We start from the raw sequence: 27,264 nt of genomic DNA, 5'->3' as shown, positions 1-27,264 counted from the left end.
ACCTGGGTAGTCCACACTGGCATGGAACCGGGCCTAGGGACACCCTCCTTAGAGGCACTGAAGCATGTTGCTGTACTTTGAGATAGTTTTCATTGACTCCAGAGTATGAGGGGTCAGAGGGCACTCTGGAGGGAAATGAACCTTCCCTGGATGCCTGCCTTATCCTGAGCACCCATCTTTGGTTTTAATAGGACTGTCCTGAGAGTTCATCCAAGATCCAAAACGTACACTCTTTCCCCATAAAGGATGGTCTCTCACCCGTGCAAACACTCCCCCCCTTGTTCTGCCTGTAGGTTTTCCATGACTCTGGTATCAGAGCCAAGAATTAGGGAGGCTTCTGCCTACTTGACTCCTGCTGCAAGCCTGAAGCGGCTTTCCAGGGCAGCCCTAGCCCACCATGACCCAATACATGAAGGGCCACGGGGTACAGAGCCATGCTCAGCTGCACCCACAGGTGGACAGAGGGTTGGCTCCTTAGCTGTTCTCTGAGCTCATATCCAGAATGGGGAGAACGCCCACGCACACTCACTCCTCAGGCCCCACAGGCCATGTCACATTCACACGGCATCCCCTTGGTGCTGTTTACTCTCCTCCTTCCACCCTCTATGGTGGAGGTCACCCCAAGGGGCAGGCATGCAGAGCCTCCTGGATCTTCTGGCGGCAAAAGGAGTACTTTTGGAGGATCTGGCGAAGGTGTTCCTCTTCCTCTCGCTGTAAGATGCGCAGAAAGTTGTGAAGTTCAGGTAAGCTGAAGGCATCCCACTATAAGAAGAGGAACACAGGTTACAGCCAGCTAAACCTCTGTAAAAACCAGCATATCAGGCTGAAGTTTTCTGTTATCAAGGTTCTTGACTGAATGATCTGTGCTTGGATCTCTGATGGCAGGAGAGAAGACCAGATGCCCCACAAAGTGATGCTATAACCTGATAGGCAATCAAACCAGATGTTCCCTAGCCTCCATAGTATAGGCCATGCCCAGATGCTGGAGTCAATAGTCTTTCTGCCCAGATGTAACCCTTCAGTAATAGAACACTTCCAGGCTTCACAAGTTTTGTCTTTCAACTCTGTTCCTCTTTAAGCCTTACTGGAGCTACAATCTACTTACCTAATGACAAGCAAAAAACCAGGGAAGCTGGATACTCACGTTCACCTCCCCAGAGTCATTCTCCTTTAGGACAAAACTCAAGGCCTTCTCACTGGGCCCAGCGAGGAGCCGCAGCCGCAGGGGCTGTTCATCATCCGATAGTTTCCGAAGATACACTGTAGGTCAGGCAGGAAGCAAGAGAGAGAGAGTCAAAAGTTAAGGCTCAGCTCCTATGGCCTCGACATGAAAAGGTATATGAATACAGGCACACACACATGCAAGCACAGCTCACCTTGGTTGTGGCGCTCAGCCCGCTCAAAGAGTGCAAACTTACGGGGGTCATCCACCACCAAGAATTTGCGAAGTAGGGCTTCAATGACCTCACGTGCCCGTGTGCGTGAAAGCACGTGTAGGTGCTTAATAGCATCCTTAGGCAGGTAGAAGGAAGTTCGGCGCCTCACAGCTGTGGGCCGTCCTGGACTCCGCCGGCAATCCTGCAGGGAGGGTGGCTTCTTGCTGGAGGGCACTGAGACAGGACGCACAAGCTTTAGCTGAACTTTTATGAAGCCTGTATATGAACCATCCTTGTTCTGAGGAGAGAGAGACAGAAACCATGACTACAGAAGTCAGTTGACATGGAACAGGCTTGCCCCTGGGGGCAAGGCTGAGTGTGAACAAACCTCAGCTGTGACCCTGTGGACATCAAGCACACAGCTCGCTTCTGGTCCCCACTTCCCCAGCCCCAGGCCTTCAACTGACCAAACTCATGAAGAGGTTGCTATTGATCTGGCTGTTGTATTCCTTGATCTTCTGCTCAATCTCAGCCTGAGAAAGGTCAGGTGTCTCCCACTCCACAGGTTCATCCTGAAAGAGAGGAGAAAGCTAACATAAACCTGGCCCTTGAGGAACACATTTTGCTGTACTGGACATCATAAGCAGGAAAGCAGGCTGGGATACTTCTTGCTTTGGTCCATCCAGAGCATAACTGAAAAACAGCCTCTAGGGTAGCCCTTGGAAACTGACAATAAAGTCTGAGGCTTGATAAGAAAAACCTCTGGCACTCTAGGTCTTGTCACTGAGCTGCCTTTGACTTCCTGATAAGCATAGCTACTCAGTAGCTGCATACCTTGAGCTCATGACTCCTGGTTTTGCGGTGGGTGTAGGGACAGCAAATAAAGAATCATCTGACTATTCTATGTTACCTCCTAACAGTTGGATGTGTCTCTAAGAAGACGTGAAGCCCATAGAGCTGGACCAAAGACTCCATTCAGAACTAAGAGTAACTGACAGCTTGAGTTCAGGGGTCAAGAAGTGTTGTTTGCAGGGAATTGCATTGTTTTCCCAGAGGCCACATCTCTCCAGTGGTTCAAATTCACCAGTGACTCCTGGGGAAAAGGCAAGGCAGTCTCCTCCTACGCAATTGACAGCTTAGGAAACCCAATGAAGGATCAGCTGTGAGCCAGTTCTGACTCAGAAAAAATGAGTGAGGAAGAATACTTATTTAAAGTAAAACCACATCTGAATAGCACCACCTGATTCTGACACTCGGCAAGCTGAGAGACTCTGGTTGAGGCTTACTGGCAGGGTTGGTGACGAGGGCACTTATCAGCAGAGCTAATAAACAGAGCTTTGTAAACAGAGCAAAGAAATGAGAGAGAGTTCTGCCTGCAGGCAGGCTGAGAAGAGGCTGAAGGACTATTACCTTGAGTTATTCCTGATCCTAGACCATCAACTGCTACTTTCCTAACACCTGGAAAGACAGAGGGTTAGTGAAGGAGAGGAAGACCCCTGATGAGATGGATTGCTACAGTGTCAGAGATGATGATGCACCTGGCACAGGATAAAGCAGGGTCTGTCATTCATAGGGTCACTATGAGTTGTACTCAACCTGATGGCACCTAACAATAGCTTCCCTAATAAATTCCTTAACACTGAATATTTTCTGAGGTCTGTCTGGTCTTTGTAACAAATTATTGAGGCCAGCAGAGAAGTAGAGTGCATTGTGGGAAACAGCTGGTGTCAGAACTGGTAATAAAGTTGGAAGTATGTTTCATCTCTGCTTCATTACAATCAACCTCAAGCTATTGATGCCAATAGCGTCTGACACTATGTTATATCATTTTTCAGTGACTTAAAAAACAAAACAAAAACCCAAAAATTAATCAACTTTCCTCATTATCTTCATCTGTAAAATGAGGTGATTAGGACTAAAAGCACAACAGTCCTGCCAGAATTCTGGAGGGAGGATTTTCCCCCCACTTCTTCTAAAGCTGTTCACTGGAGGAAGAGCCTAAGAGTTAGTTAGTGGCTCCAGAAGAACACACAGAGAAATGTATTTTTCTTTCCATGTAGCACTGAGGGACTCATTCTCTCCTCTGCCACCTTCCACAGTGACAGTTACTGGTACTTTAAATACCACTCAGGGGTTTTCCTCCTTTTCTTCTACAGTGGAAAATGGCTCAGGCCCGAAGAACACTGGAACAGTCCCTAGAGTTCACACTCATGCCTCAAAAATAAATTCCGGCCTGAACTTTCAGACTGCTGAGCACCATTCTTTCTGTAAGGAACTTTGAGACTTTTCACCTAAATATCATCTATACAGGGGGTTGGGGGGATGGGGAGTGCAGAAATAGAATGTACCAACAATGAACACTATAAACGGTCAGGACAAGAGAGGATCAACCTGTGAAAAACTGACAAAAGGACCATATGGCTACTGCAATCAGCAAACAGGAACAAGATATGTGTAACTGTCCAAAAGGAGCAGGGGGACAGGGAAAAAGAGGTGTAGACGAAAAGGAGAAATCACTGAGGCTGCAAATATTAGTGAACTGATTGGGGGGGCGGGGGAGAGCAAGTAAAGGAACAGGCAAAGTGTAATGGGAACTTGCTGAGATAGGGTGATAAAGAGCATTGATCAATAGTAAATACTTATATAAAACAGCATATATGAGTAATAGGGGGGCTCTGGCGGCCTAGTGATAACAAACTATGCTGCAATCCCAAATGCATGCAGTTCAAATCTACCAGCTGTTCCAAGGGAGGAGGAGGGACAAACTGCCTGTGAAAACTTGCTAGAAGGTCAGCTACAGATTGGTTCCAAATCCATGGCACACAAAATAACATGTGAATAACTGTATAAAACACAATGTACTCGAATGAAACACAATGTATATTAATAATGATATAAAACCCAAGAAATTGTAAACCATATATGTATTCTTAATGATTTGTGGAGAACCTGCAACTATGTTAATAACAATATCCATCTCTAACACTTTTGCTGGTTTTCATAAGGGAATCAACCTCTTTCTTTCAGGTATGCTGAGCTTCCTTGTCTCCACTTCTTCCAGTGACCTGGCCTGGATGCTTCTCTGATGGATCCCAGCCCCAGGATAGTTTTCAGAGCCTGGTAATTAACACTCTGGCACAATGCACACACAGAGGTAGGGCTCTGATAGCGGAGACACCTAGCAGACTTTGGAGGGGCGTTAAGTGCTGAGCTGCTAACTAAAAACTTGGCAATTTGAATCCAGTCACTCACTCCACAGGAGAAAAACCAGGAATCGCTTCTGTAAAGATTACAGCCAAGAAAACCCTATCAGGCGCTGTAGTTGTCCCCAGAACGGGAAAAGACAGGCTTGAATGATGGCGGGGTCAGTTCCCTAGAGTTCACACTAAAGCCCGGAAAAAGAAATTCTTAGTGGAGCCTAAATTTCCTTTTCTCAGTCACATAGGGTTCCTATGGGAAGAAACTGACTTTACAGGACCTGGTTAACAAGAAAAAGCAGACTTAGCTGTCCTGACACCAACTGCAAAAAGCCAGGGCCAAACTTCACATTTTTCAGTCCTGGATTAATAATCCTGATTTCTCTCTCATGGCATCTACCGCAATCTTACCCAACTTCTTGTGAGTAACGAGGGCCAAGTACTCTTGGACGTTTTCGGCCCCAAAACCAAAGTTTCCATCGAGCTGGTCCTAAATTCCCTTTCTCAAGGTCCACCCTAGAGGGAGATCAGAATCCTCCACAACCGAGCAAGAGGTAATGCCAGGACCCGCAAGAGGCGGGGGCTCAGCGGGCTCTGTCCTGGAGGGCGTGCAAATGAAGGGATCGGTCCTTCCTGGCCTTCCCCTCGCCGCGGCTCGGATTCCGGGCGAGGACTCCTCCCTTCATTTCCTCTGCGTGTTCCCAGGGGAGGGGGTGGGCGCGCCCGCAGGGGGAAATCGAGGTGCTAGACCAGACTGCGCAGTCGGCCTTAGTCATGGGTGAGCAATGCCCACGCCGGTCTGCCCCAAGCCACGTAGCTGCTTCCCCCGGTTTAACCGGTCTCGTGATGGGGTAGGCAGGAGGTCTCGGAGCCCGGTAACCGAGGCGCTGGCATCGGGGTTTTACCATCATCTGCGAACCCGACACAGAGTCGAGCGGGCCCGTTCACAGCCAGCACGGGAGGGGACTCTAGTGATGAGAGGGCGAGGCTGCCCACCAACACGGTGACAAACCGGGCAAGAGCGGGGTCCCCTGGCCCCCACCTGGTCCCGTCGTGGCCTGCGCGCCAGCGAGGTGCGCGCCGTAAAGTACTGCTCGAGCTCCGAGTCGGAGTCTTCCTGGCTGCAGTAGCCGCTGCTGGTCGTGCTGCTCCAAGTCATCTCGAAAGACGGCGTCCCTGCGTCTGCTTCGCCCATCGCTGCGCCCGCCCGTCCTCCCTCCCGTCTCCTGGTCGCGTGCGTCAAAAACCTCCAACCGCCGGACCGGGCGCGTGCGCGTCCGCGCGGAAGGCCGCGAGCCAAGACCACCGGCGTCCGCGCCGCAACCGTTAAGACTGAACTCGTAGACAAGCCGAGTCCCAGCTCTCGTCTCCTTGGGGGAGGGACGCTGAGGGACTGGGCCACCAACGTGTGGCTTCCGGGAATGACCTCATCGTCCAGGCAGCGCAGCGAAGCGCCACTCCACCCGTAACCCCCTCCCCCCGACGCTCTCCAGTGTTCGATGGTATGCGCATGTGCAATCGCGTGGCCGCTAGAACGGATGGGGCGAGGCCAGGCGCCGAGTGTGCGCATGCGCGGAGCCTGAGCGGCATGGGGACTCTGTGATTGGCTTCTGGCTTCTGCGAAGAGCGAGGAACCTTCACCCAGAATTATCTACTTACCGCTGGGGCGAAATTTGTTATTAGAACGCTCATTGCGCGCATCGTAAGGGCAGTTTGGTGTTGGGGACCGTCTGTCCCGCCCGTAACACCCTCGGCCCCACGCCGCGCTCACCACGTTCGTGTCCCGCTCCAACGCCGGCTCCCAGTCCAGGTCTCGGGGTCCGCAGCAGTCCAGACAGACGAGTGCGCGACAGCGGTAGTGGCAGGTGAACTTGCAGTCTGTGGAAAGGCGGAGCTGTGAGGCCAGGATCCCCTACTCCAGGGGACGGAAAGGAAGCCTCGGGCCCTTCATGACAAGTGTTCTCTCAGGCTTCTTTATCTGCTAATTATGGAGATCCCTTCTCTCTCAAAACAGGTTAGAAAGCCTCAGGCGGTTAGGGACTCAGGCCTGCTAGACAGTTGGATCTGTAGAGCTTGGTGTCTGTTTCTCCCTTTTATCCCATTGTCAGTTGCTCCCTGGAATTCACTTAAAGGTAAAAAAACCCCAAAAGCCTTTAACACACAAGTCCCCCTAGTTGTCCCTCCCTTAATAACAAAACTTATCAACACAAGCCTCTATACATTGATTTCCTTGCCTTTCACCCACTGCAGTAACAGTTGTCTGTCCCTCCAGCAACCTGCTTCTTGTCAAACATAACGGTTCATTCTTCACTGCCTGCTCAACAGCATCTTTTGACACTTGTTCCTCTTGGCTCCTAGGTGTCTATACTTTCAGTTTTTGTTCTTTTACTCTTTCAGTCTCCCCTTCCCCACCTTTCTGCAGTCTTTCCAGAACGCCTTTGCTTGTTCAACTTTTAACTTCTTCATGGCAAAGGTCTGGGGCTCATTCTTGATCTCTCTTTTCTGTCTGCCTTCCCTTTCCCATTGGTCACCCAGTGGCTTCTCTCCTAGATCCCAGGCTCCAGCCCTGGCCCTTAGGTCAAATCCTACATGTCGTATAGACATTGCATACTGAAAATGCAAAAATTTTACTTTTTCTCCACCACGCTACCAGAGTCCCACATCTTATTAAAAAATATGTTCTCCCATTGTTGATCAAATACACCCAAATTGTCCCACTTCATGGCCACTGTATTTCTTTTTTTTTTAAATTTGTGTGTGTGTGTGTGTGTGTGTGTGTGTGTGTGTACCGTCAAATCAGATCTGACTGGTACAGGAGGAGATTGTCCCTCCTTTCCCGGCAGAGCATCTGGTGGATTTGAACCGTGCACCTCTGGGATTGTAGTTGCAGCTCCTTGCCACTAGGCCACCAGAGCTCCCCATGCCACTGTATTTCTTGAAGATAGAGCATTAGGTCATGCTTTGTATTTGATCTCTCTTTCCCCCTCGGGTGGATATTAAGACAAACATCAGAACTGGATGAAAGAGTCTCTAGGCATACAGAGGACTAGGGTACCAACCCTAAATTTATCAAACAGACCAATATTGATTCACAACATGGGCTGCACATGGGAGAGAGTTAGGGAGGGTTTTAAAAATTACTGATGCCTAACCGGAGACCGTGTGGTTTGGCTCAGAATAGGGCAAAGTTCAGGGCAGTTGTTCACAGGGTCGCTATGAATCATACTTGACAGCACATAACCCTTTAGCAATTGATTCAGTGACTCCGAGGCGGCAGGGTCCGCGCGTAGGCAGTGGGAAGGCTGTGAAACAGCCCCAGGTGATTATAGCAGCATGAAGCGAATGAGAGAACAACCTCACTCAGCCCTAGTCCTTGAGTGCCATGAGGCGACTGGCAAGTCTAGGATGTAGCTGGCCCCCTTATTTCAGTTCCTGGCTCACTGCAGGTACTCTGCAAAAATCTGAGGCATTTCAGCGAACGCTTTGCAGCCCACTCAAGTTACTCAACTTTTCTCAGACCCCATTCCCACAGGTGAGTAAATTTCCTACACCTCAGGCTTCCAGGAAGTGATTGTTGGGGTAGGGGTAGGCCCATGTGCTAAGACTATTGGGACCACAGCCTTTTGCAAGAATGACAAGGCTCTGTAAAGAGAAACTTGAAACCAGTACCTTGTTATTCATAAGCAACTGTCCCTGCCCAGCGTCCCAAGTGAGGATGGGCCAAACCAAGGAGACAAACCATCGTATGCCTGCACTCATTTCCGCAGTGTACCAAAGAAAACGGATCTGGTCCGCAAGAACCAATCGTCCCCAACGCCCCCCTCCACTGTGACCTGGCCTGCAGCAATGGCTTTGTCCCGTAGGCCACACATTCTGTGTACTTGTCTGCGGGGGCCGTTACTCACGCGCGCACTGCAGACCCTTGCGCACGACGCCCCAGATGAAGTCCCCGCAGAGGTCGCACCATGTATGCGTGGTGGGCCCTGCAGGATGGAAGCGGTGGCCGCGGCCAGGGGCCGGCTGCTTTGCGGGGTTGCGCGTGGTGCCGGGCGCTATACGCAGCGCGTTGGCGCGCTCTAGGCGGGTGCGGCCCGGGACGGCACGCTGTGAGGGTGCCAGCTCCCGCAGCTCAATAAGTTCAGGCTCCGTGGACATGGCTCGACTCGCTTGGGACTTTGCTCGGCTCTGGGTGGCGAGCAGGCTGCACAGGGCGCGAGCGCCGGGCGGGCGGGGCCGTGGGGCGGACCTGACAGCCGCACCGCCTCTCAGATCCAAGCAGGGCGGCCCGGAGAGAGAGACGAGGGGAGCAGCGCAATGGAAACTTGGGCGCGGGGGTTGTATCCGCCGGCAGGCGGTGCCTGATGGAGTTTGGGGGGAGTGGCGCACCAGTTCTTGCAGAATCCCCGCCTCACCTTCCTTCCCTCCATCGCCAAAGAGCACGACCCCACGACTGTCAAGGGGCACACAGAGAAAGGCGTGTTTCTGCAGGCCAGCTTTACTTGTGCGAGAGGAAGAGGGTCCCCACATCCGGCCTTCATCCCCAGCCCAGGTCTCTGGCTTCAGCTTGCTGAGAGCGCGCCCTTGGTCTGGTCGGCCCTCCAGGGTGGGGCAGGAAGCGGGTAACATCACAGCCAGAGCTGGGTCAGCAGCTCTTCTCTGCCCTGATGCTGAGCCCTAGCCACAGGCTTGGGGCTCAGCAGAGGTCTCGAGGTTCTGGGTTTCACACTCTGGAGTGGGGTCTTTGGGTGAGAGTAGTCCGTCCTCGCCAGCTGCAGTCTTTACTTAGCTCTGTCACTCTGGGCTGCCTCGACACAGACTTTTCCGTGTTTCTCCCAGTGTTTGACCTGGCACTCCCTGCAGACAGGTGGGACAGTGAAGAGGACAGTGCTTGTAGGGGGTGAGTCTCAGGGTCTCAGCATCTTAGGGTACCCTCACCTGCAGCAATACCATTCCTTCTGGCATCTGGAACAGCGTTTGGAGGCCTCTGTACTGCAATAAGCACAGCAGTGCCGCTCAGGGGCCACTGCCTCGAGCACATCCAGCCGATAAGTCTCAGCCCACCTGGGGAAGAGATTGAGAAATCTTGGCTAGATCTGGTAGGTGGGGGTGAGGGAGCTGCCGGCCCAAGCTGGTACCTTCTGCATCCCTTCCACCCTTTCTGCAGCTGAGCAGAGCTCACCTCCGTGCCTGCTGCCGCAGTTCCTGCTCTGAGGGGCTGAACACGTGCCGCAGCTGATGCTTGGCAATAGCCTGCCACTTGCCTTTGTTCTCTTGCTCCAGCCTCTGCCAGATGTCTGGGATCTGAGAGGTAGGCAGTGGGAAAGAAAGAGAAATGGAAAGGGGCAGGAGGAGCTGGCAAAGTGGGCAGTGGTCTTGGGTCTAACTTCTCAGTGCCTACCTGTTCCAACACCAGGTCCTTTTTGGGGGTTTGAGTTTCAACTAAGGTCAGCTGGGCCAGGAAATTCTGCAGGTCTGCCAGGTTGGGCAACTGATCGAGCAGGGTGTCTGTGAGGAAGGCTCGAAGCTGCAAAAGTGTCCAGAGAAACCAGTGTGAGGCAGATGCTGGCCACAGGACTGAGCTGGGCTGAGGGTGCCTGTGGGGCTAAAGGAACTGTGGGGCTGAGGATGCCCGTGGGCCTTAGGTGCTGGGCTGTGGACACTGGTGTGGGGATGCCTGGGGCTACATCTCACCTTGAGCAGTTGACCCTTGGCAAAGTTTGTGAGGCAGTAGCGAGCCCGTGCCTCTGGGCTTAGCAACAGGTTGTACAGGGCGATCCACACTTGCCCATCCAACTTACTTAGCTTTTGGTGGTCTCTGGGGGCCACAGTCTGCCAGTGGCCACCCTCAAATCTCTGCAGCTTGCCTGAAAAGAGGGACCAGTACAATGAGTACAGCTGTGGCACACTCTTCTGAGTGAGCCATCTGTGTGGACTGGGGTTCTAACCACTTCCTGGGCAGGGCAAGATAAGCCAGGGACATAGAACTTGCTCAGGTGGTACTTCTAGCCTGAGAAAGCTTAGAGTCCTTTAGAGAACCCAAGTCCAGGACCACTTTATAATAGCTGTCCTTTGTGGGCTAGAGGTCAGGGTTTGTCTGCCTGTGAGCAAGTGACAACTACTGCCAATCCTGGAGCATACCCTAGAAGCAGCAGCCTGGGGTCTAGGGTGTGGGTCAGGGGGCTCATTACCTCCTTCTTTTCGGCTCCAGGGACTGTGTTCCAACAGTTCCACCAGGAGGCAGGGCAGGTTGTGGGTGCTGAGCATGCGATTCAAAGTGCTCAAAGAAAGGCTAGAAGTAGGGGGTGGCAGGGATGAGCAGAGGCCACAGGCCCAGCCCCACGGCTCTCCACTGTCTCAGCAGGGCCGCCCACCTGTCCACACAGTCTGTAATGTAGCGGAGCACCGAGAGGGCCTTCAGTGCAATCTCAAATTCCATCAGTTCTGCCTGCTGCTGCAGCTCCTGGGGGACCACACACTGGTCAGGATGAATCACTCTTGGCCTCCCCAGGCTTCATAAAGTTCAGGTCCAGCCTTTGGCAGCCCCAGGAAACCTCAGCCAACCTGCATGGGGGTGATGTCTTGGGACCCTTCCTCCTTAGGGAGGCTGTCACAATGACTCCTGGCCACCAGCAGAGTGAGTTTGCGGTGACAGTAGTCCACCAGGTCCAAGATGGTGTCCTCTGCTGACTCACATACCTCCTAGGGCATAGGGGCAGGAAAAAGGTCTAAACTTCTACCTCTGGCAACATCCCCACTGAGAGCCTGTCCTGGCTTGGGACACTGTATCCACTTCTCCTTGTCATACCTTGTGGAAAAAGACTGTCTCTAAAAGGTTGATGATGGAGGCTTCATGGTGGATCTGCCATCCAAAGACAAGGGGAGGCTCAGGACTGCTGAATGAGATTAAGGACTACCAGCTGCCTTCTTCAGTCCAGGACCTTCTGAAGGAAGTGTGACCCAGGGGCCCAGCTCACCACCATATAGATGGGAAAGGTGTTCTGGGGCATGAAGTCTTCCAGCTTGCACAGGACAGGGAACACCTTCTGTTTCCACATCTCCACTGTGATCAGATCCTCCACAAGCACTGGGATCTTCAAGGAGCAGAGGACAGGGAGGAGGTGAGCCTACCTTGGTCTGGGAACCTCCTCATCCCTGGGTTGGCCCAGCCCAGCTCCCCTCAAATTCCCCTGTGCCCTTATATTCTGCTAGGTCCTACAAATACCCATTTACCTCTCTCTTGAGCCTTACACCTGCATCTCTGACTGTTTTCTCATCTGTGGAGACATCTTCTCTGCTATTGGAGACCCATTCCAACCTTGCCCTCAGGCTGCCTGGAGTGACCCTGCTTTCCTTTCCCTGTACCTTTGTATCTCCCATCCAGGCCTCTCTCTTGTCCTTGTTCTGTTGAGTGCCTTGGCTTCACCTTTATTTGAGATTCTTCACAGTGCTCTTTCCCTCTCTCCTCAATAATGGGTTTCAAATTTTCTTGGAGGGGCACCCCTTTTGAAGTGGTATCTTAGGTCATCTTCTAGAGCCATTCTGTGGTCTAGACTCCAGCCAGGAGGATCCTTATGTCTAATCTCCCTATAGGGAAGCTGTTTTCATGCCAACATCCTACTGCCACTTCAGTAGGGACCTTTTCCTGTCTATTAATAATCTGCTGAAGGATACTTTTAACGCTTTGCCTTCTCCCTTCAGCCTGGGCTGTTCTAGGATCCATGATTATCCATTTCAGCTCTGGCCCTGCACTGGCCTTGGTGTGCGAGGGCCTTGTTTCATAGTAGTGTAGAATGAATGTGTAACATACTTCGCTTTTCCATTTGGGAAGGACATGCACCAGAGGAGAGAGCAGCCAGCAAGCATGTTCTTAAGAGGTAGAAAGGTCAGTCTGGCAAAAGAATAGGTCAAGGATACTTGGCATACCGTGGCCAAGGGACATACCTTCCCGTGGGTGACCAGGAGCTCCTGGATGGGCTCACCCTGGCTGGCTGTGGCATCTAGAATCGCTTGTATGTTCAGCTTCTCCAGGTTCTCATGCTGCTGGTTCCACCTGCCCCGAAGGGATGTGGTACATTTGGATGTATGTGTGTGCACTGGCACTGAGGGTGAGGTTTCTGTACTTCTGAAGTCCAGCCTGATCCCCAGGGTCTAGAGACATGTCCCCAAACAAAAACTCCCCCAGATCACTGTCTTTCATGGTATCCCTTCAGGGTTCCTTAGAGAGGAGTCAAGAGGTATAATGCCCTTATCGCTCTGCTTTCTCTTCTCACCTGGGAGCCCCTCCATTCCTGGCTGCGCCCTTCCTCCTCCCTTACACCCTCTGCCCTCATCTCAGGTCCAAAGTTTCTCAAAAAGGTCCCGGACCCCCTGACTCCGTCAGCCCCTTGACCTGGCCGCCTTACCCTGGAGAGCCTATCTCACGCAGAGGGAAGCTGCGCAGACCCCGCACCAGTCCATCAGCCTGTCCCGGCAGCAGCAGCTCCAGGTCGCTCATGTCGGCACAGTTGACAGAAAACGGCAACGTGGAGTTTTGCTGCCTTGGGGCCACAGCTGGCACTGGACACACCACCGGCTCCTGCTTGGACAAGGTCAGCCACAGGAGAGTTGTGGAGCGGTTGGGGTTGCGCGGCTGCTCGTTGCCCTGGAGATGGGTTGGCGCCTGCGCAGTGTGAGCCGCTCCCGCTGCTGGCAAATTGTGGAAGGTCCTGAAGGCTGGCTGGCAGTGACCTCGCTTTTCTCCCCCTACACCCTCGACTTGGACCTCAGCTTTCTTCTCCTGCAACCCGCTGAAGCCCTCGAGGCTCTTCTGAGCACCAGACTCCCGTGGCTTCTGTTTCCTAGACCTCTCTGCTCAGCCTGGAACGGAGCAATGCTGACTCCCATCAGCTGTCCCATGTCGGCCCGCCTGGTTACTCCTCTACTTGACTTCCTCACTCCCGTGCTTCACGTATTTAGCTCCCCATCTGTGGGCTCTGCTACGGAAATACAGCTAAGGGCCGACAATTTATCTTAATCCAGGCTGCCATCACTTCTCACAGGGTAACTAGAGCAGCCTTTTCATTGGACCTGCTTTCATTTGTGACCCTCATGGATATAGGCAGCAGTTTTAAAGGTGTACATTAGATCGTACTACCGTGCATGGAAACACTCCGTGGTGGCCACTGGCCTGCACAATACCAAGTCCAAAGTGGTTTACCAGCGGCTCTGTAGGATCCGGCTCACTTCTACTTTCGGAATTTCTCACCTATTTTGTCTCCTAAGTTCCAATCCCATAGGCTTCCTCAACATCCCTAAGTGGTGGGGTGTTTTGGTTTTTTTTAAATAAAAAATCAGAGGTTTTGGACTTACTACCTCTGCCTAGAACTTTTCCTTCGAGTTGCCCCTCAATGCTGCCTCTCTTGTCCATCTAATCCAAAGCAGCCTTTGCTTCTGTCCTAACACACTCTCCATCACACCTCCTTGATACTCTATTGAGTATTTCTCTTCTACAGGACCTCTTTGAGTTACAGTGGGCTTGGGTTTTTAATTTTTTACATATATATTGTTGGTTCTGCCCATCAGGTGGTGCTCAGAAAGGGGTCAGACAGAGCTATGTCTATCTCAGTCACTGCCTGGTCTCTGGTGGATGCAGGGTTCTAAACCTGGTAAAATCAGGACAGATTTAAATTTGTGGATCTACTAGAGCAGGATAAATTATGAAACCATGGAATGAGAAACTTGGAAGAGGTGTGGTGACAATGTTGCCATAGGCTTACTGTTCAAAATGACTTTCCTAGCTATCAGCTTTACCACCTGACTGGGTGGGAACCTGAAATAAGGTGTGAATAAGCTAATCATTATGGGATTGTTTGGGGTTCCCCCCTTCATCCCCCCAAGTTAAATCAAGTGGATTTAGCAGCAAAGGTGGGAATCTCACTACCAGCAAGGAAAAGCAGAGAGTGCACTGTTTATCTGTTGCAGACCGAGGGTAAAGTATTTTTATAATTATTAATAATGAGACAGACTACCAGGAATGATATAGAACAGAGTGTGAAAAACAGGGGGCCAGCAGTTCCCATGACTGAAGGCCCCAAGCCATGCTTCTCTGAGTATTTATTTAGAATCATAAGGTAAACAAAGTAAAATCATAAGGAAGTACAAAACAAAACAAAGGATAATGGTGAAGTCTTTTACAGATAAGGCCAAGTTCCTCTTTATGCTAATCTCAGGAGGTTGGGATTCAGTTTATACAAACTAAGAACAATGTTGACTCTTAGGGAACACCTTAGTGCCACAAGGTGACTTTCAGCTTGTATTAAGCCTCCCTCATTTCCTGATATAGCATTTGGTTTACTATTAGTAAATTTGAAATTTGGCTTCCCTCATTTATCAACTAGTGAAGACATCTGTTTTCTGTGGCATGCTGCTCTTGTTTTCTAAGAGGGAAACAGGTTTCTAGCTGGGATCAACTTGCAATTTTTCCTATTTGGATCTGTCTTGGTTTTGCTTCATTGGACCTAGGTAGACGACACAGAAGTTGTACTCAATAAAGGTAGACTGAAGTGAATGAGTTTATTTACAGATCTGAGAGGTAATCTTGAATCAGTCTGGACTTGGCACCAGCAGGGCTGAACTGGAGGGAGTGGCCACAGCCAGATTCTATCCAGGCCCTCATAGGCTTCACTTCCAGCAGATGATAATGTTTGGGTCATTTTCTAGTCGCTCATCCAGCTCATGGTAGCTCATGCCTGGGTGTGGTGATGGAGGTAAGGTCAGATACTCTGGCCTAGCTGCCCTGCCCTCACCCCACCCAGGCTGCCCTGCCTGGCTCCACCTGTCTTGCAGCAGATCTCATCATAGCTGTGGCAGCCTGTGTACAGCTGGGCAGGGTAGCTTCGCTCCTCCCGAGACACTCGCACTGGATACTTTTGTAGCCGCCGGATAAGGTTCTTCATAAGCCCAAACTGGATCAGCTTCCTGCGGTAAGGGTAGGGAAGAGAGGTGATTCCTGCCTAGGTCTCTGTTCAGCAGGCCAATCTGTTCCTGCCATCTCCCTTCAAATTTTGTTGTCAGTGACCAGACTGGCCCTCAAGCCCATCAATTCCAAGAAGGCTTGCCTGGACTGGACTGCCATGATTCTACTCACTGGGATTTCTCTGCCTCCCCTCTGTCTCTCTGCCCCAGGTCTCCTGAGGGTCCTTCTACCCTCAGGCAAGCCCCTCATATTCTAGGGGATCCCCCTCTGACCGCTCATCAACACGCTGTAGCTGCTGGGGGTGGCGGCCGATGAGGTCTCGAACAGTAGTGCCTGGGCTCAGGCTGCAGTACAGCTGGAACACATCCCGGAGACTGGCTCTCTTGTGCCCTATGGGTGCCAGGGGTCAGTTCACCGGCTGAACCTATCCTTCTCAGACAGGTTACCCAGAATGCACCACTTTCTAGTCCCTACCTTGCTTGGTCACATATGACAGACAGGCCTCCTGCAGGGACTTGTCATCTACCAGGTCCTGGACTTTGGGTGTTGGGCAGTATACGTTGGAGTACTGGAGGATAGCAGGAGGCACAGTGGTCTAAGCGAGGGGCTTGGAGGATCTGACACAGTGCTGGCCTGGCCCAGACACATTCCGCCTAATAAGACCCATCTACCTGGAAGATGGACACCAGTGTCACAACTCCATAGTACCTGGGGAAGACAGCAATATTCAGATTTTGAGAGCCGTACTTTCCTAGTCCCCGTATCGAGGGCCTCAGGCGTTTGCCTGTTTTGGGTGCAACCGTAGCCCTACTCACAGCAGGTTCTGGATGGCAATGCGAACCAGGTTGAGCTCCACATCTGCCTCAGCTGAGATCTTCTGGACATGGCGGAAACCGTCAATGTAGGGGAGGATCTGGACAGGACAGGGTTGGTGGAGGTGGGATGAGTCCAGGGCTGTGGCCACCCTCATATTACGATACTCAAGGAGGATTGGCATACCTGTTGTGTGGTGAGATCCCACTGTGAATTGAGGAAATCCTCCTTGTCTTTGGTAAAGACAGGAACATCATATTCCTGAGCCACAGGAGGGTCTGGTCGCTGCTCAATCATCTTCAAGTGGATGGTGTTGGACTCATCTGCAAGGAGTCCCACTCACATTGAGTATCATTTCCTTCAAGAGCCCTTCTGAAACATAATCATTCAGGCCTCCCAGCATCCTTTGAGGCAGGCAGGTGGCCACAGGTAGGGCCAATCTTCACCTTTCTTATAGAGTAAGAGATTTAGGTCCAAAAAAGGATAGGGATATGCCTATGGGACAGAGACAGAGGGTTGTGCTACCTCCCACTCCCACTCCATGCACTGGACTCTGGATATCATCAGTCTAACCTACAGCTATTTCCTGGTCTCCAATTTGCTTACAAGCCTTAACCTTCTTCCCCATGGCTAGATTCACTTTTCCATATATTCTCTGTCCTTGCAGAGGCTGTTACGTACCAATGGGTAAAGTACACCGGCCTGAGGCATTTAATTCCTCCAGCAAAATGGTCATGATGGGCACCAGCTTCTGCTTGCTCTCCTCCGTAGACACAAAGCTGCTCTCTAGCTGAATGGAGCATGGACAGCATGGTGGGCATACCCCAGAACCCCTGACTGGCTTCCTGCCCTATCTGGGTCCAGAGCTGGCTGGCAATCCCAGGTCTGGGGAGCTTTTGAGGCATGGGAGCACCTGCCCTAACTCTGCCTGCCCATCCGCCCAAGCAGACCTCCAGTGTGGTCAGGTAGCCAGCCAGTTTTTTGACAATGGGCTCGAGGGCACAAGTCTTGGCCTGAGCGTCACACACAAAGCCCAGGTTGAAGAGCAGTGCGTTGCGGCTGTACTTCTTGTGCTCGATGCAAACGGGGCAGCCTATCAGCTTCTTTTCCATGGCTGTGCTGCATGGAAGAACAGGTGGGAACAGAGTCAGGCTTTCCCCAAATTCCATCCCCTCTTCCTGGGGATCCCCCAACTGGGGCCTCACACAGTTATGAGCTTGTTCTGCAGCTCTGGCTTGGTGATGATGTACACCTGGACCGTGTCAAACAGCTCCCGAGAGATGAAGTCCTCAGGGACCTGAGGAAGGGACCAGTAAGTGGCTTTTCATCAGACTTTGGGACTGGATGGAGTCCTGGTTTTTCATGTGCAGAAACCTGAAATACTCTCCCCACCCCTTCCCTCCCAGCACACCTTAGACTTTAAACCGACAGCCAAATGTATAGTAGGTAAAGTAAGGGAGAGGATACCAGAAAAATCGATGCTTTTGAGTTGTGTTAGAGAAGAGTAGTGACTATCCCATAGAATACCAAAAAACCAAACAAATCTATCTTGGAGGAAATGTAACCAGGGTGTTCCTTAAAGGAAAGGATGGTGAAACTTCCTCTCATACACTTTGGGCACATTGTTAGGAAAGCCAGTCTCTAGAAAAGGACATGCTGAGAAAAGTAGTGAGTCATAGAAAGAGATGATGAGTCTTAACAAGATGGATTGACCTGGTGACTGTAACATTGGGCTCGAGCATATAAGAGAGATGATAGAGATGGCACAGGTAAGTCGAGTCGGTGGCACCTAACAATGACACTTAACAAACTTTCTATGCATCATTTAGATTTCAACGCAGTGATCTAGTTATACTCAAGGACCACTCACCCCACCCCTCTTGGGGCCTGGTATCTCCTCTTGGCCCCTATTTCTCACAATCACTGCTTGCTTCTCTGACACACGGTGTCATGATCCTGTATCTGAGTATCCTCATGGTTTACAGTTCTCCGCGAGTGAAGGAGTGGCGTGCCCGCCTGCACCTCGGGTACTGCCGCTTCCAGATAATTGGCTATGTTCCTGAGAACGTTCCTCTCCCTCCTAGCCCCGCAAGCCCGAGTGGCACCTGATAGGTGATCTTGGGTCCCAGCGTGGGGTGGAACTCGCTGAAGAATATGCATTCGATGCGACAACTGCTGCCCATGGCTCCAGGAGGGCGCAAGCCCTTAGCTTCTAGTCTCTCTCGTGCAGAGTAGTCTCCACCCTTAGGGAACACCTGTTTGGAGACAGAGGATGGCCTGGGCTGATCTGTGAACTCAGCCTGGCAGCGGTCAGCTCAAAGGCGCCTGCGCAGCCCGAAGACTCAGAGGCGGGGCTGGAGGCTCGTCCCCGGAAGTCTCGGGTGGGAGGACGTCGCACCCGGAAGTGAAGCTGCTCCACTACGCGGTGGCGCGCGCGAAAGGGCCGCGAAGATTCTGGCTTTTCCGGAGGACTCCACCGTGTCGGGTCGGCGCTGTGGGTGAGGTAAGCGAATCCCTAGCATGGAAGTGCAGCATGCCAGCTGGACCTGGGGACACTGTGCGGGAAGGGATTCATGTTTGAAACCTGGGCCGCTGCAGGGAACTACAACTCCCGTAGTGCTTCACGCCTTCTCAGCTAGTGGTCTCTCCCGGTAGTGGCATGGTGCACTCTGGGATTTATAGTCTTATCAGCCTTGCATATGCTACCTGAAAGGTGGGCTAGCGTTAGTTCCTGCCCAGGTAATTCGTGCAGGCCTCCGCCTTCAACTGGCACGTTGTAAATGTATCTAATGCCTGCCTTGGCACCATCTTACTACCTTGGGAGAAGGTGGCATTCCTGTCCTAAACAATGGGCAGTGGGCACCTGAGATCTTTGCTTATTCCGCTGTATTTTCAGGCTACCACCACGGCCCTGCTTAGTCATGGCCTTGACTGTGGAGACCGAATCGCACATCTACCGAGTTTTGCGCATGGCGTCTGGGGCTGCTGCCCACCTTCTGGCTCTGGGCTTCACCATCTTTGTGGCTGTGCTTGCCAGGCCTGGCTCCAGTAAGTAGTGTTCAGAGTGAGTGTGTTATGAAGGAAGACCCACTCTTCCTGGGTAACATGGGCAACAGGCAGTCTTCGTCCTGACTCCGGAGGAACGGAATGAGCAGGCTGAGGGTCAGCTGAAGGGACATTCTATGCTAGAGGAATGATTGGAGTGTAGCGTGAGGGTGGGGCTCTGTCAGCTAGACCAAGACCCCACAAAGCATCTAGTATCCTCGTCCTGGTACCCCACTTGACTGCTCCGGGAAGAAGCTAGGTCTGCCAGAGAAAAAGGCATCTAAACATGGGCTTCTAGGCCCAGAGACTGTGGGGTCAATCAGGTATGGGGTCAGTATGTTGCAGTAAGGTGGGACTCCTGTTTTGCCAGCACCTTTTTGAATGATGAGCTGTCTCAGTTTGTCATCTGTAGGGACTGGCATAGCTGAGTTCTTAACTTGGCCTCACTAGATTGTCTTTTCTTGTTCCAGGCCTATTTTCCTGGCACCCGGTGTTTATGTCTCTTGCTGTAAGTAGTGGGCTTGGGTAGCACTGGGGGATGGGAGGAAGCTCGGACAGAAATGGCGGCCTTTGAAGTCTAGTGGATCTTCTTTCTGCATGCACCAACTCCTGCTTATGATTTATATCCCAGAGTTGAACCAGGATATTCATGACCGAGGTCAAATTGGTGAAATTTGTCTAAGTACAAAATGAAGCTTAACCTACTTCTAGGCAAGACAGGAAACTTAGAAAATTTGGATATTCCTGTGTCCCTTTTTACTTATTTGTCCACTCAACCATAATTTATGGCAAGGCATCTAATTTTTGCTGAAACATTGCACCTATGTAGCCACCTCTTGTCCAGAAATTGTATCCAGCTCCCATCAGAGAAACAAAGCTCATGAATCATTTATAGCTGCCACATCTCAAACCTCATGTTTGCTGGCTAACAGCAGAGATGACATTTCAGAATGGCACCTAGTCTGGAGGGACCCTCTCTCTCTGATTATTTAGGGAAGGAAGAGGTTTTTCCCAGATGGGCTTCTCCACTCCTGTCCCTCTAAATGGATACTAAGTAGGGAGAGAATAAGAGAAATGAGCCCAGCTTTGCTGAACATATAGAGGGTTATCTGAAGTCCTCTTCCTCTCTGAGCACGCTCACATGAATCTCCCATTCCTGTCTCCTCAGTTCTCCTTCCTGATGACCGAGGCACTACTAGTGTTCTCTCCTGAAAGTTCGTTGCTGCGCTCCCTCTCAAGGAAGGGCCGAGCACGCTGTCATTGGGTGCTGCAGCTGTTGGCCCTACTGTCTGCGCTGCTGGGCCTGGGCCTGATCGTCCTCAACAAGGAGCAGCAGGGCAAAGCCCACCTGACTACATGGCATGGCTGGGCAGGGCTGCTGGCTGTACTGTGGGCGGGGCTGCAGTGCTCAGGTGGAGTCGGGCTGCTGTACCCTAAGCTCTTGCCCAGATGGCCCCTGGCCAAGCTCAAGTTGTATCATGCCACTTCAGGGCTGGTGGGCTACCTTCTGGGTAGTGCAAGCCTCTTGCTGGGTATGCGCTCACTATGGTTCACTGCTACAGTCACTGGTGGAGCCTGGTACCTGGCTGTGCTTTGTCCTGTCATCACCAGCCTTGTCATCATGAATCAGGTGAGCAACGCCTATTTGTATCGAAAGAGGATCCAGCCATGAGCCCCCCACTAGTTTAACAGAAGCCTGGACTTGCCCCTCAGTTGACAAGCTGGGCCTAGGACCTCTTGGACTCTCCAGGTATCTCCCAGCGACACCTCAGCTACTGGGACTGTCAAGGATGGGAGAAGGCCTGTGTGTGACATTTTTGCTATTTATACTGGAGTGCTGCTTCTCTCCATGGACCTAGAGGAGGATACGGATCATGTGTCTGATTGAAGCTGGGTTGCCTCCCCAGCAAATCAGTGCTGGTATTTCCAGAAATTATAAGGTTTTTTTAAAAAAAAAAAAAATAAAAATGACTGAAAAAAGACTGGATGGCAGGAGCAGCACAGAATGGGGGATGGTTTTCACTAATGCTATCGGCATAAAAAAAACAGGAAACTGGACAAGATGGGGACCCTTGTCCCTGGCTGTGCCTTGAGGTGAGGGAGCCATCATGTATACAAGTGGGCTAAGGCTGCAGCTGTGAATGCACAGCCACTCTGTGGAGTCTTCAGATACGGAACGGAACGGACAGGATGGGGGCTGCAGGTTTCCGCATTGATAAGGATTGATAAGGGTCAGTCAGCACTGGACCCTTTATCATAGAGATAAGCCAGGGAACAACTTTTAACAGAGGTCTCTAATCCTCAACTACCCTGGGTAGAGGCCTGAAGCCTCCTTGACTGGTGATGGGAGGTCACTGAAAGACACAAAAAAGATTCAGGTCTGAGGTGACAGCTCTGGGCAGGTTACTTGGCAGCGGGGGTGTGGTTGGGGCACAGGGATCGAAGGCCTTTATCCAGCTGGAGTTGCCATAGCTATGGGGGCTGAGCCCTTGAACTCAAAGTCAAGTCTCAATGTCACACTTGGGCATAATAAGGGTGTTGCCCAAGGTGGTCTCACAGAGCCCAGGAGCCACATCTCAAAGAACTGCTTTATTGATACTGCCAGGCTGGGCTTGGCGGCCCGTTCAAGTGGTCCTGTAGAAAATACCTGGGAGCTGTGGCTGTCCCAACCCAGAAGCAGCCGCAGTCACATCAGAGGGAAACAGAAATCCTGACATGAACAGTCTGTCTGGGGGCAGGCAGGGATGTGCAGCATTGTGCTGGTTCCTGCTCTGGCTAGGCCCCCAGAATATTTTTGGCAGATCCTTGCCTTGGCTTAGGGCTCTCAGCAACCAGTTTCAGGCATGAGGGTCAGCACAGGAGCTGAGGCACCAGTGTCCTTGCAGCCAGTTGCTGAAGGCCATCTGCTGAGGCAGTCTTACCTCAGATGGAGCCTGGGCTGCTGATGCCTCAGGGGCCCCATGCCTGCTACAGTGGTCATCTGGAGTTGAAACCAGGTATCCAGAGGCCTGGGTAGTGTTGGCGACAAACAGCAGTAGGCTGTGGAAGCCTTCCACAGGTCTTCCTTCCCCTCAGAGGAGCTGGTACTGGAGTAGCTGAGGGTGGCGAGGAGGGCTCAGGAAGGAAGGTGCTGCCCTTGGGGTGGTTTGGAGTTACAGATTCGGGGTCGCTGCCTCGAAGGTAATTAAGCTGGATTCTGGGGCAGCCCCCTTCCCTGCGGATGTGGGGGTCTTGTCTGATGGTAAGGGGCTGTCTGCCTTGGCTCTGTTCTCCTCTTCATCATCATCCATACTAGGCCAGACGGACTGGTCCTCAACTCTTTTCAGCCGCTCATTGAGGGCCTTCAGGGCCAGTTGCCTGGGGCCAGAAGAGAAAAGACAGGTCACTATTAGTTTGGCCTTAGTTTATATTATGCAGTGTTCCCCCATTAGAATGAATCCTCCAACTGCAACCTAGCCTTCTTCCCTAGAATCTCTGCAGGACTCGGAGCTCCGTGGGGGCTGAATAGGGGCCTACTCTGCCATCAGAATTAAGACCCAAAGGCTTTTGACCTTTCCCTCTATAGATGAGAGACTTCACCTGGCTGAGATTAATGTGCTGTCTGCCAGCTAACACAGTTCTGAATGTAGTACCTCAGGGTGGATAAAGCTGGTGCCCGAGTGGATGGGTAAAAGCCTAGGTCTCTGGATATGTGAACTTCTGTCCAGTCTCTGTCATCACTTTCCTTCTCCAGGCCAAGAATGTCCTGAGCCTCCTGGCACCTATCTGTACGGGAAGGCTGGGGCTTAAGCCCCTTATCTTGGCTCTCAACCAACCTGGGCCAGTCTAACCCTCCTGACTAACATCCTCCTTCCCAGAAGAATTCTCAAAGCCACTTGGGCTTGTGCTAGATCAAGGCTTAGCTAAACCCTTGTGGGAAAAGAAAAATAGGCCACATGGGCTGGGAATAGGCTGACTTGGTCCATATGGCAGACCCTTGCAAACTCCACTTCTGGCAGAAATGGAAAAATCCATCAGAAGACCATATACTCATGAGGCGCTCGGGACCACCAGGAGGGTGGAGTGCCCATGCTGCCAGGCAAATATTTCTAATAGTGGCCACCGTGGACCTCTGGTGCCACCAAATCTGGTGCCACCAGTAGTATGAGGGGCAGTCTATATAGCCTTCTAGTCTCCAGTAGGGAACAAAATCTTCCTGTAAGGAGAGGCCAAATGGGCAGAGACAGCAGGCCCTGGGACACCTTAACCCTGTGCTCTAACCTGGCACACAGCAATTTACAGTACCGATACAGTACAATTTACTGAGTACAGATAAGACAGTCCTTGTCTGCTGATACCCAGGCCACATCTCAGAGAAGTCCTTCCTTGCTCTGCCAAAAGCCCGCAGAGGCAGAGGTAGTGGCATGCCAGTTACTTCCTCATAAAGGTCAAGCAGACAGGAAACTCGGCTTCCTTCTGCTAGTAGTAGCCCTTTGGATCTGGAGGTGGCTTGTAGACAGATGTCAAGCTGGTGGGAGGAAACAACCCCACCCTCATTTAAGTGAGCAACCACAGGCTGTGCCAGAACTCCGCTTCTCCACCCTGCTGCTCCTTGGAAACTGTCTCCCCCTGTCCATTTGCTTGGGCCTGGGAAGAGGTTTTAGAATGCTGGAGCTAACTTTCTTACCAAAGAAGGACCCCTACCCTGACGTCTAGCCCCATCTGAATTGCTGAAGACAAGTCTAATGCTTTCTAGCTCCAGCCTTCCCAGATCTTTAGGATTTATCAGCTGTAGGGACCAGAATTATGTCTGCAGCATGCTGTGTATACTTTTATGACTCCCACCACCCTGAACCATGGTTGTCAACTGTGACCTTTACCACCCTTGTAAGTCCTTCAAGGAAGAGATATTTCCCACACTCAACACCATAAGTGCTGTGATACCTGCAGGTGAATTCATGAACCTTCCAGCCAAGAACACATTTTTACAGGTAAGCAAAGGCTCTGCTTTTGACAAATACAGAAAGTAGGGATACAGCCTGCCTAGGATTTCACTATCCAAGTAATTGTCTCAAAAGATTCAAGTATGTTGGTGGAATGGAGCTGTGGGCTAGCAGAAGCTGTGACATTTCTCTGGTGAGTCTGCAGAACTGGGATTATAAATACCTGTCCTGCCCTGGCCAAGGTGCATCCAGTGAATAATTCAGGTGGGACTCCTCTGGTGTGGACAGGTTGGTTTACAGGCAACAAAAGGGTCATCATCTACTCCCTGGTGGGTCACGTGGCCTGTCCTATTGGTTTGGTGACACATGCCTTTACCCTAAGTTCCCCTCTCCAGAATAAGTGGCAGAGAATCACAGAATCTGGATTAAAGTCTAGGAAAGGCTCTAACATTTAGGAATCACGGTGGCTTCTTATGGACACAGGGAAGAGGAACTAACAGGTTATCTCTGGTTCCTGCAGAAGCCATGTACAAGATTCAGGATTTTCCAAGATTTGTCGAGCCATGTCAAAGTTGGGGTTATGATTACCTGGCTCTCCACTAACCCTTCGCCCAGTACCAGAGGAAACTGGACATTTCCAGAGGCTGGGTAAATGGCTGATGTGATGAGAAAAGCTCCTTTCAGTCTCTGACATTGGAAAACACCTCTTGGAACCCAGACACCTAAATGCTGAGTTCCTGAAAACCAAAGACTGGGTTGTATTCCTTTCTGAATCTGCTAGCCTAGCTTGACAAGACTTTGGAAGCTCCCCCAGTACCTTCTCCGCTCGGCGTCTTGAGGGTCTGTGCCTGGGAGGCTGATAGTGATGGAGGACGGGGCGCCCACGTCGTAACGTTTGACTGTCTTCTGGCAGATCTTGACCTTCACCAGGAGGCTGTGCACCAGATTCGCTAACAGTCCCACCACAGGCTGCAGGATCTCGGGGAAGAAGGTGGCAAAAGCAAAGTGATCGGCCATGTCCCCGCGTCCTCGGCTGTGGCGCTGGTAGAAGCGAAGGTAGACCCAACTGGAGAGCAGCCCGAAGCCATAGGAAGCCAGGGCCGGGCTCTGGAGCAGCGTGGCCACCCGCAGCAGCAGCAGCAGTGCCAGCAGCAGCATGGGCACCACGCTGACGCGCACCTGGGGCACTCGCAGAACCACGCAGTCTCCCATGGTTTGCTTGAGCGCCACTAGGACACCCCCCAGGAAGCCCAGGGCGCCATGGATGCGGACGGTGAACAGGTAGACCAAATTGAAGGAAGCCATGTAGGTGAGGAGGTAGGCGAAGGCCCCCAGCAGCCCCACGGACACGTTCACCACTGAGAAGAAGATGAGCAGCTCCAAGGCCCCCCAGAGGGGCTCTAGCAAACGACCGGCCACCACCACTGTGGCCACGCTGATGGCCACATCCCATACATGCTGCTCCATCAGCCCATGAGTGGCCAAGGTCCAGATCCAGAAGTTGGGAGGGAAGAGGTAGCCTGGGGTGACCGCCAGGCAGCCCGTGTCCACAGCAAAGGACAGCAGGTAGAGGAACAGCACAGCCGCGCACAGGGTTTTCACAACCACACTGGCGCTGGCCAGGAAGGCCCCCAAATGCTGCCGGGCGCCCGGTAGGGCACGCTGCATCTTGGCGGCAGGCGCCGGTGTTGTGGAAAAGTCTGGTGGGCTCGGGGCCTCCCCGGGGCCTCGCTCCAACACGGCCCCAGACGGGAGGCCCAGGCCCGGCCTAGTCACTGGACTATGGCTCTACTGAAAACTCCACTTCCGGTCTGGTCGGGCACCGATCCCACGGCCCCGACCTGGACCTAGGTGCGAGGCCGGGCCTAGGACCCTCGCTCCCGACCTGAAGGAAGGCCTTGGGGCGCTTTAGCTACGCTTGCCTGGACCCCTTATAGACCATCAGCGCCAGGACGACCAGGCCGTTGCTGATCTCAGGGACTGGCCTCCTCCATCCAGTTGCGTCCCATCGGTTCGCGCGCGGGGGTGACACCCTGTACTGGGCCCGAATTAAGTCCGCTTAGCTCCGGCCCGGCCTCCGTCTTGACTTCGAGAGCACCTCCTCCCTTTTCGGGGGGGGGGGGCGACAAACAGGGGCGCTGCGCTTGCGCGTCCCCGGGAAGAGGAATGCCTTCTGAGCTCTGGACTTCCGATTCCGTGGCATGCTGGGACATGGAGTTCCGGGATGGGCTGAACTAGGATTCTGAGTAGAACTACAAGTCCCAGGAACCCATGCGCCCAAAAGCTCCCATCGCTGGTGAGAGCAGGGTTTGCCGGAAGCTGTAGTTCTCAAGGCCGCCTTCCTAGTTTCTCGGGCGGTGGAGGACGGGAAATGAACTTCGAAGATTTTTTTGAAAAGTGCCCATGGTATAAACTTGGCAGTTCCCTGGAAAGCGCCACGTGGCTTTTACTTGAACATCTAAAAGAGTGCCCCTGTGGGCAGGTTTGTAAGTAAGGATTCCCTTATGGTCCTTGTGTGTGCAAATTTTCCAGAGTCTCAGTGGTCCGGTGTATGGTAGCCGATCGAGGCTGGTATCCCTGCTTTGTCCCTTGGCAGTTCTGCGGCCTTGGCCAAGTTCCTGGAGTTTAATTGAAACTAATTTTCATGTTCTGTAAAATGCAGATAATGACAGGACTTTCTTACAATGAGAAAACACGTGTGTAAAATGGAAGTAAGAGCATATTGCTCAGGCTCTACTTGAGCTAGAACTGCGACAAGAACCCAGGTTTCCTGTCTTTGTCTTGGAAAGAGTGAGGATGGGATGTCTTCAGTTCGCTCCCCACTAGAAACTTTCTGGTCACTTCTGAGAGGAAGAGAAGTCTCCCCCAAAACCTGAGCCAGGCACACCCTGTGGCTTCCGGCAGGTTGTGTCGTGTGCAAACTGATTTTTTTCCATATGGAATCACTTGTTTGAAAT

At 52.0% G+C, this 27,264-nt stretch overlaps 5 protein-coding genes across 9 annotated transcripts; 1 reads left to right on the top strand and 4 right to left on the bottom strand.

Annotated features, from left to right (window-relative positions):
• Positions 1–615: 615 nt before the first annotated feature.
• On the bottom strand, positions 616–13,512 carry RASSF1 (Ras association (RalGDS/AF-6) domain family member 1). 5 transcript variants are annotated; one of them, XM_006892866.1, is made up of 7 exons: positions 13,508–13,512; positions 8,479–8,739; positions 6,345–6,451; positions 1,844–1,948; positions 1,377–1,674; positions 1,145–1,260; positions 616–762 (listed from the first exon to the last, which is right to left on the bottom strand). In XM_006892866.1, the coding sequence occupies exons 2-7, from the start codon at positions 8,726–8,728 to the stop codon at positions 616–618; spliced, it is 1,023 nt and encodes a 340-aa protein (XP_006892928.1). In that variant the 5' UTR covers positions 8,729–8,739; positions 13,508–13,512. The 5 variants fall into 5 exon arrangements, with proteins under 5 accessions (XP_006892928.1, XP_006892929.1, XP_006892930.1 ...); XM_006892867.1 differs by lacking the exon at positions 13,508–13,512 and having other exon boundaries at positions 8,479–8,745; XM_006892868.1 differs by lacking the exon at positions 13,508–13,512 and having other exon boundaries at positions 1,844–1,966; positions 8,479–8,728.
• ZMYND10 (zinc finger, MYND-type containing 10) lies at positions 9,352–13,067 on the bottom strand. Its single transcript, XM_006892871.1, has 12 exons — positions 12,976–13,067; positions 12,515–12,623; positions 11,548–11,664; positions 11,379–11,432; positions 11,135–11,272; positions 10,945–11,033; positions 10,762–10,862; positions 10,265–10,437; positions 9,972–10,097; positions 9,753–9,874; positions 9,509–9,634; positions 9,352–9,427 (listed from the first exon to the last, which is right to left on the bottom strand). Exons 1-12 carry the CDS (start codon positions 13,065–13,067, stop codon positions 9,352–9,354), a joined length of 1,323 nt encoding a protein of 440 aa, XP_006892933.1.
• Positions 13,513–15,187: 1,675 nt separating the features above from the next.
• On the bottom strand, positions 15,188–18,603 carry NPRL2 (nitrogen permease regulator-like 2 (S. cerevisiae)). Its single transcript, XM_006892865.1, has 11 exons — positions 18,446–18,603; positions 17,546–17,637; positions 17,291–17,459; positions 17,022–17,130; positions 16,527–16,663; positions 16,343–16,440; positions 16,199–16,235; positions 16,002–16,095; positions 15,800–15,917; positions 15,387–15,529; positions 15,188–15,300 (listed from the first exon to the last, which is right to left on the bottom strand). The coding sequence occupies exons 1-11, from the start codon at positions 18,521–18,523 to the stop codon at positions 15,233–15,235; spliced, it is 1,143 nt and encodes a 380-aa protein (XP_006892927.1). The 5' UTR covers positions 18,524–18,603; the 3' UTR covers positions 15,188–15,232.
• A 658-nt stretch (positions 18,604–19,261) lies between these two features.
• On the top strand, positions 19,262–21,057 carry LOC102861638 (cytochrome b561 domain-containing protein 2-like). The gene is made up of 3 exons (XM_006892864.1): positions 19,262–19,388; positions 19,856–19,893; positions 20,554–21,057. The coding sequence occupies exons 1-3, from the start codon at positions 19,262–19,264 to the stop codon at positions 21,055–21,057; spliced, it is 669 nt and encodes a 222-aa protein (XP_006892926.1).
• Positions 21,058–22,537: 1,480 nt separating this feature from the next.
• TMEM115 (transmembrane protein 115) lies at positions 22,538–25,975 on the bottom strand. Its single transcript, XM_006892863.1, has 2 exons — positions 25,125–25,975; positions 22,538–22,742 (listed from the first exon to the last, which is right to left on the bottom strand). Exons 1-2 carry the CDS (start codon positions 25,973–25,975, stop codon positions 22,538–22,540), a joined length of 1,056 nt encoding a protein of 351 aa, XP_006892925.1.
• Between the last annotated feature and the right edge of the window lie 1,289 nt (positions 25,976–27,264).

Source organism: Elephantulus edwardii, unplaced genomic scaffold, assembly GCF_000299155.1.
Source record: "Elephantulus edwardii isolate Elephantulus edwardi_28Jun2011 unplaced genomic scaffold, EleEdw1.0 scaffold00121, whole genome shotgun sequence".
Lineage (NCBI taxonomy): Eukaryota > Metazoa > Chordata > Mammalia > Macroscelidea > Macroscelididae > Elephantulus > Elephantulus edwardii.
The sequence above is the reverse complement of the archived record's forward strand: the minus strand, read 5'-3'. Positions and strand labels throughout refer to the sequence as shown.